We start from the raw sequence: 6,992 nt of genomic DNA on the forward strand, positions 1-6,992 counted from the left end.
TGACAGCACCACCTCTAGTACTCGGATCCCTCATCCTCACACGGACCACAACCTGGCCACCAATACGGAAGAGACTGAGAGACAAGCAAGAGACTGGAGTAACGCTCAGGTTCGGCCTTCAGCCAGGAGTTGAAAGCTGGGTGGCCCAGGTTGCCATGGCACCGCCTTGGGCTCCACCTTCCCTCGCCCCCGTGCGCCCCCCCTCCACAGACCGGGTTTTGTCAGCCAGTCATGTGTCTCGCTGCGTAACCACACCTCTGCTCCTCCGAGCAATGTTAAGCGGTCACGTGTGATAGCAACAGGTCACGTGGCTACCGTCGCCCCTCGGCCCCCTTCCCTCATCACTCCCCTTCCTTCATCGCCCCCCTCTCAAAGAGGCTCTGACGGACCCTCTGCGCATGGGTAGCAGTCACGTGTCCCGAACGTCCGGCGTTCGCCCCTCCCTCCCCGTTTCCGCGCGCCTATTTGGCAGCTGGTCACATGGTGAGGGTGGGGGCGAGGGGGCCTCTCTAGCCTGCGGCCTGTGTCTATGGTCCCGCCCGTAACGTCCAGCTGCCCCGGACCGAGCTCGAGTGTATGGCGCCGAAGGAACCGGCTCCGGGGTCCCGATAACGGGCCTGCCCTCGTAGCTCTTGGCCTGCAGTGAGGTAAATGCAGCCACTTCTCAGGAATGGGGGCCAGTCTCCGCCTCCCAAGACTTCCGATGCGTGCGCCTGGCGGGCTGCTTTTGGAAGGGTCGCCCAAGGGCGGGAAGTGAGGCCTTTGTGTTGGTGGAAAGGTGTAACTTTAGGGACTGGGGTGTAAAATCGTCGATGCTAGATGTGCCATGTGTGATCTCCTTTGTGCACGGCACAGTGGTCCCCAAGAGAAAAGCGTATATTTTTCTTTCAGTTTCACGTGGCCAGAGGAGTTGCTGGTAGAGTCATTGTGTTACCTGAGCGCGGCCTCTGGACTGTTGGGAAGGGGATGGGATGCTGATGATGGTGTTCATGTGGGAATCGCTTTACTGCTACATGCTGCTATTATCCTAACTCTGGAAGGAAATTTTAATGGTAGATGTCTCTGTGATTGTAGGGTCTCCCCTTATCTGAGAATGGCTACCTCACGATATGAGCCAGTGGCTGAAATTGGTGTCGGTGCCTATGGGACGGTGTACAAAGCCCGTGATCCCCACAGTGGCCACTTTGTGGCCCTCAAGAGTGTGAGAGTCCCCAATGGAGGAGGAGCTGGAGGGGGCCTTCCCATCAGCACAGTTCGTGAGGTGGCCTTATTGAGGCGCCTGGAGGCTTTTGAACATCCCAACGTTGTCCGGTGAGAAGAAGGTGGAAGGGTGGGAGTGGGAGTAAGGGAAAAGACAACCTTTAAGTGGGATGCGTGGTCAGAAAAAAAGTGGGGAACCTGAGAGAATATGGGAAACTGTTATCAGATCAAAGGGGATTGAGCAATATGTGACCATTTATTCTGGCCAGGCTGATGGATGTCTGTGCCACTTCCCGGACCGACCGGGAAATCAAGGTGACCCTAGTGTTTGAGCATGTTGACCAAGACTTAAGGACCTATTTAGACAAGGCACCACCACCAGGCTTGCCAGCCGAGACCATCAAGGTGAGTATTGTGGGTAGATCTTGAGAGATGGATTGGGATCTATGTTTAGAGCTTGGAATTTCAGGTATGGTGTCTGTTTCCAGTGAGTCTGTACCTCCCCCTTCCAAACCAGGATCTGATGCGCCAGTTTCTAAGAGGCCTAGATTTTCTTCATGCCAATTGCATCGTTCATCGGGACCTGAAGCCAGAAAATATTCTGGTGACAAGTGGTGGGACAGTCAAGCTGGCTGACTTTGGCCTGGCCAGAATATACAGCTACCAGATGGCCCTTACACCTGTGGTCAGTAGAAAGATGGGAGCTAAAATGGGTTCTGGTTGGTGGTAAGAGAGTATGTATAGTATTTGAGAAGTTCTGTGCTTCATGTCTTCAGTCACACAGTTGTGATTCATAACTAGGAGCACCCTCACCCACTCCTGTTCCCTTTAGGTTGTTACACTCTGGTACCGTGCTCCTGAAGTTCTTCTGCAGTCTACATATGCAACCCCTGTGGACATGTGGAGCGTTGGCTGTATCTTTGCAGAGATGTTTCGTCGGAAGTATGGAACCCCAAAATCCTAAACTGTATCGAATTCTCCAAACTTTTTATTCATCAGCCATTATCTATATATACCATTCCCATATTCCCCCCCATGCCCATTGATCCCCTTAGTGCTGGGGATCAAAACTAGTGCCTTGTGTTTGCTTGGCAAGCATTCTGCCACTAAGCTATGTCCCCAGTCCACTCTGCCCTTTGTTTTACTTGAGTATTACTGACCACCTTTATCTTTAACCAGAGACACTGAAATTTCCCGGAGTTAGTAATTTACTATCACTGTTTGTTTTGAACCGCTTAACACTAGTCATTCCACTACTTTCTTTGAAAATGGTCACTACTTAAATCTTTTTCACCTCAGGCCTCTCTTCTGTGGAAACTCTGAAGCTGACCAGTTGGGCAAAATCTTTGAGTAAGTACCCAACAAGGAGAAAATGAATTTCCCATTTTGAGTCCTATTTCTGCTGAGCTCTAGATAGCAACAGGCTCTTTCCCTGGGGAACTGGAAAAGGTCCTGACCAGATTTCTTCTGTCCCCACAGCCTGATCGGGCTGCCTCCAGAGGATGACTGGCCCCGAGATGTATCTCTACCCCGAGGAGCCTTTCCCCCAAGAGGACCTCGCCCGGTGCAGTCAGTGGTGCCTGAGATGGAGGAGTCTGGAGCTCAGTTGCTGCTGGTACTAGTAACAGGCATGGGGTGGGATTGGGATGAGAAATGTAGTAGGTAAGAACCCAGATCATTGTAGTTCATGAGACCGTATTGGTGGATGGGCTGCAGTTATTACTGCTATGAATGGCCAGAAAGGGGCATAGAAGTAGCTCATTCCAGGATGTTGGAGGTGCAGGGTTTTTTCCCCCATAGCTTTCTAACCTTTGCCTCTCCCCTTAGGAAATGCTGACTTTTAACCCACACAAGCGAATCTCTGCCTTCCGAGCCCTGCAGCACTCTTATCTACATAAGGAAGATGATCCAGAGTGAGCATTGGAGTGGCTGCCACAGAAAGAAGAGATGATGCCATTTTCCCTCTTCTGGACACTTGAGTGGAGAAAACGCCATTGAGAAGGCGACCTCTGCCTTTCTCTCTGAGGCTGTGAAGACTCATCCAACTTTTTACAGAGAATTTTTTTGCTGCCTTAATGAAATTTTATACTCACCCTTCCTTTTGAGGCTTATCCTTCTCCTGCCCCCCCCTCCCATTTCTATACACTAAGGGGTCTATCTTTCCTCCTCTTCCCTACCTTGATATTGGGGTCCTTTTTTTATACAGGAAAACAAAACAAGACAAAGAAATATGGTCTTTTTTTTTAATGTTTCTTACTCTGATTGGCTTTGCCATTGGGTGATTTGAAAAACCACTTGAAAGAAGGAACTTCCCTGCACAACTATAAAGACTCTTTCATTAAGTTACACAGGGCCTAGGCTGTCAGTGGAGCTCTTTGACTGGAGGTTAAGGCGGCTTATGTTCACTAAGCTTTCTCAAAGTGGGTCTTGCATCTGATTTACTCTTGGAGCCAGGCCAAAGCATGTTGAGGTGGTCTAGCATGCAGAAGAGTGAAAAAAAAGAAAAAGCTATGAGTGAGTGACTCTACCCCACATCCATGCACTCCCAGGCTCTGTCTATATCCACTTGGGGAAACAGGGAGTATTTCCTCCTCCTTACTTACTCTTGTTCCAAAATATGTCAGGACTTAAAGCCTAGCCATTCAATTAGTTTTAGGGAATGTGGCAAAGGGCCTTTCCTTTTTCTTAAACAAAAAGGGCTTTAGACCCTAAATTTTCCCAAAGGGAGGAATAAAAAGCTGAGAGAAAACAGGGAAAAGTCAGAAGGGTCCTTAGTCTCATAGAAAGGCACTAGGGTTAGCTCGAGGGTCCTTCTGATTCCGAAATCTCATTGCTAGCCAAACGCCAAGGATCTATGGAAACAAAGGAAGAGAAGCACAAGTTAGTTTTGAAATTTGGGGGATACACTTACTAGAGAAAGTGTATGAGGGAACTGAAGAATATTACCTCCGTAAAGCTAAAGAATAATCCAACACCCCCCAGGATTTTCAGGGCTTCGTCTGAATGCTTAAGAAACTTTTCTCCACACATCTGGCATGTGGAACTCCTGTTCTTGCAAATCTGAGGATTACAAAATGTGTTTACAGATAATGCAAAGTCCCTAGTAACAAAAATCCCACTTAGCTATATTCCCAGCATCCATATCCATATCTTGTGCCAGTACAGTCCCAATACAAAGCTGCTAAAGAGGTAATGAGATTCCAATTAAATCGGCCAATGTGGGCATTGTCCTGATCTAGGTTGCTATTTTTCTCCCTGTTGTGCTTCTCCATCCACCAACTCACTGCATTGCAGGAAGGATCATCTTGGTACACAGTTGTGAGGTTGAACAAGCCACAGCAATCAAAACTTCTTTCAAGTTCATGCCTGGTGCTGTTGCTCATGACCCACCAAGAAGCATTGATGACATCTGTCTAGAGAATACAAGCAAAGGGAAGTTATCTCCTATTCCCCTACATCCTGATCTTGGTTCAAGTGTCTCAGTTTCCCTGTTCTAACAAAAGAAGTCAACATCCTTTGGAAAGGAATGTATGTCACAATTACAGTGATAAATGTCTGCTTTGTCAGGTTCTCTAGATAACCCTCATGGAGAATTAACCATGTATCTCAGAGGAAGCGCATGGCTGAAGTAGTGGACCTAGGATGATTTGGGGGAGCAAAGTCAAGACTTAAAGTAAGGAGTTACATCAGAATCCCACTTGGTAAGGTGGGGAAAGGCAAGCAAATACTTGAAAGGGCATCCCCTTACCTGTTTGCTTCGGTTAATAGCCAAACATGAGCAAGAAATTCCAAACTGGAAGATGAAGACCAAACCAAGGATGATCATGTACTGAGAGGAAGAGTTAATGGAATAAAGTAACCAGATATTTTTTTTTTAATTTGACCTTTCTTTACATATATTAGTTGTAGATGGACACAATACCTTTATTTTATATAACTGTGGTGCTGAGGATCGAACCCTGTGCCTCACATGTGCTAGGTAAGCATTCTACCACTGAGATACATCTCCAGCCCCAGTAACCAGATTCTTTTATGTTCCATTTAAAATAACCATCTGGTCTCATATGTTCATAGAAATTACACAATCATGTCAAGTTGAAACATCAGCTTTTGCTGTTTTGCAGACTATGATACAGGGAAGGTCAAAGAGACATGTCCCTACAATCAGAGTCCCATACCCTTTCTAACTTATTCCTAGACAAGAGCCCAGGTGTCCCTATCATTTCACACCAGGATACAAAGAATAGCAGGACTTGGTGGTGGTTGACAGCACCCACTAGTCCTGCAACTGCAATTAGGAGAAGGAAGACTCCCACAGCAATGACTCCTCCAATGATGTGGATGCTGGACACCAGACCCAGGCCCTTGCCCCAAGCAGCCACTCCAATGAGCAACAAGCCCACCAGCTATAGGAAACAGAAAGCAGGATACATCTCAAAAGAATTCTGGCATACAGCACAGTCAAAGGCTATCACAAAGGGAATCTGGCAAAAACTGGACAATCCAGGTGCGTGAATGGTGGGGGGTGGGGGAACGGATGCTACAGAAACAGCTTTCCTGGGTTCTCTTTCCAAAGTAGGTCAGAATGGCTGGGATAGGGAGACAAGGGAAATAATGTACACATTGAATCCTTAGCGCTGTCTACCACTTGTTTTGGAAAGAGACCGCTTCACGAAGTGAGGGATGGGACTTTATACCCACAGCCTTCACTTCTTACCCCCCATCCTCAGACAAGGCCCCTGATCACCGGAAGTCTCTCCTCTTCCACGGAAATCCCCAGGAATCCCCTCCTCGCCGGAAGTTCCTGGGAATCTTCCCGGAACCCCCAGTACACCCCTCTCCCCACCGGAAGTCCCCTAGAGATTCACCCCACTCGCTTTTCCCCCGCGAAGCTTTCCCCCACTTCCAACATCTCACCATGTAGACCACGTTGAGAGCGCACAGCGCATTCTTGGAGCAGGCAAAGCCTCCGCAAACCATCTCCCCAGCTCTGGGGACCCAAGTGGTCCCAAGGACTTGGGGGGAGGGTCTTAGGGGACCGTCTTCAAGGACCCCGACAGCTTCTGTCTCTTTAAATCGAAGACGGCCAAACTAATTCTCTGCGCCTGCACGGTCCCACCCCTGCCTGTGGATTGGCGAAGCTCGAGGCTAATCCAGGACGTTGATGGCCTGAATGCCAATCAATCTGCTTTACGTCACCGACCCGCCTCCCGGTCCCTCCTTTAGTTTCTTCATTGGATGAAATTTATAACTGGGGGCCGGGTTTCTAGACAGTCTCATACCCACCGGAGCCTAAACTTCAAAGGCCCGGATTGAAAGCTGAGCTTTCAATGCTTAGGGTTGAGAGAGGGCTGATCTGGGGTGGGAGGCTCTGGAGAAGCTCAGGGGAAAAGCGAGAAAAGGGGTTTCGAAAGCTGGACGAAAGGGCTCTGCCCCTAGAAGGCGAGCCTTCCCCCCCCCCCCCGCCGCCTCTTTCCCCTTGTCTTGCGGTGACCTCATGATGACACCATTATCTTGTTATTGCGTCACACTGGGGAACGCCCAAAAGGAGACAAATATTGAGCTATTTGGCCAGGCCACTCAGGCCTCGGGTTGAGCATAGCACCACCCAGCAAACCCTCACACGTTTTGTGTACACTAGTACACAAGTTCTGTTCGGTATCCCCGATTACCAGGGTGTGAATATGCAAGAAATTCAATTTGGAAAACAGCGGCCTTCGACTGGTGCTTTCCTGTTTGTGACAAAGCCACTCGAAATGCTCACAGCTCACACACACAGCCCATGGCTGGCT

General features: G+C 48.8%; 2 protein-coding genes across 5 annotated transcripts; one reads left to right on the top strand and one right to left on the bottom strand.

Annotated features, from left to right (window-relative positions):
- The first annotated feature begins 436 nt into the window (after window positions 1-436).
- Window positions 437-3,444, top strand: Cdk4 (cyclin dependent kinase 4). The gene is made up of 8 exons (XM_015483083.2): window positions 437-647; window positions 1,075-1,311; window positions 1,470-1,605; window positions 1,718-1,885; window positions 2,033-2,142; window positions 2,500-2,550; window positions 2,680-2,815; window positions 3,028-3,444. Exons 2-8 carry the CDS (start codon window positions 1,094-1,096, stop codon window positions 3,115-3,117), a joined length of 909 nt encoding a protein of 302 aa, XP_015338569.1. The 5' UTR covers window positions 437-647; window positions 1,075-1,093; the 3' UTR covers window positions 3,118-3,444.
- Window positions 3,430-6,448, bottom strand: Tspan31 (tetraspanin 31). Of its 4 annotated transcripts, none has more exons than XM_015483084.2 (6): window positions 6,118-6,448; window positions 5,439-5,606; window positions 4,949-5,029; window positions 4,485-4,613; window positions 4,147-4,260; window positions 3,430-4,052 (listed from the first exon to the last, which is right to left on the bottom strand). In XM_015483084.2, the coding sequence occupies exons 1-6, from the start codon at window positions 6,178-6,180 to the stop codon at window positions 3,978-3,980; spliced, it is 630 nt and encodes a 209-aa protein (XP_015338570.1). In that variant the 5' UTR covers window positions 6,181-6,448; the 3' UTR covers window positions 3,430-3,977. The 4 variants fall into 4 exon arrangements, with proteins under 4 accessions (XP_015338570.1, XP_048662111.1, XP_048662105.1 ...); XM_048806154.1 differs by lacking the exon at window positions 5,439-5,606 and adding an exon at window positions 5,632-5,789 and having other exon boundaries at window positions 6,118-6,274; XM_048806148.1 differs by lacking the exon at window positions 5,439-5,606 and having other exon boundaries at window positions 6,118-6,327.
- Window positions 6,449-6,992: the final 544 nt, after the last annotated feature.

Source organism: Marmota marmota, unplaced genomic scaffold (assembly GCF_001458135.2).
Source record: "Marmota marmota marmota unplaced genomic scaffold, marMar, whole genome shotgun sequence".
Classification (NCBI taxonomy): Eukaryota; Metazoa; Chordata; class Mammalia; order Rodentia; family Sciuridae; genus Marmota; species Marmota marmota.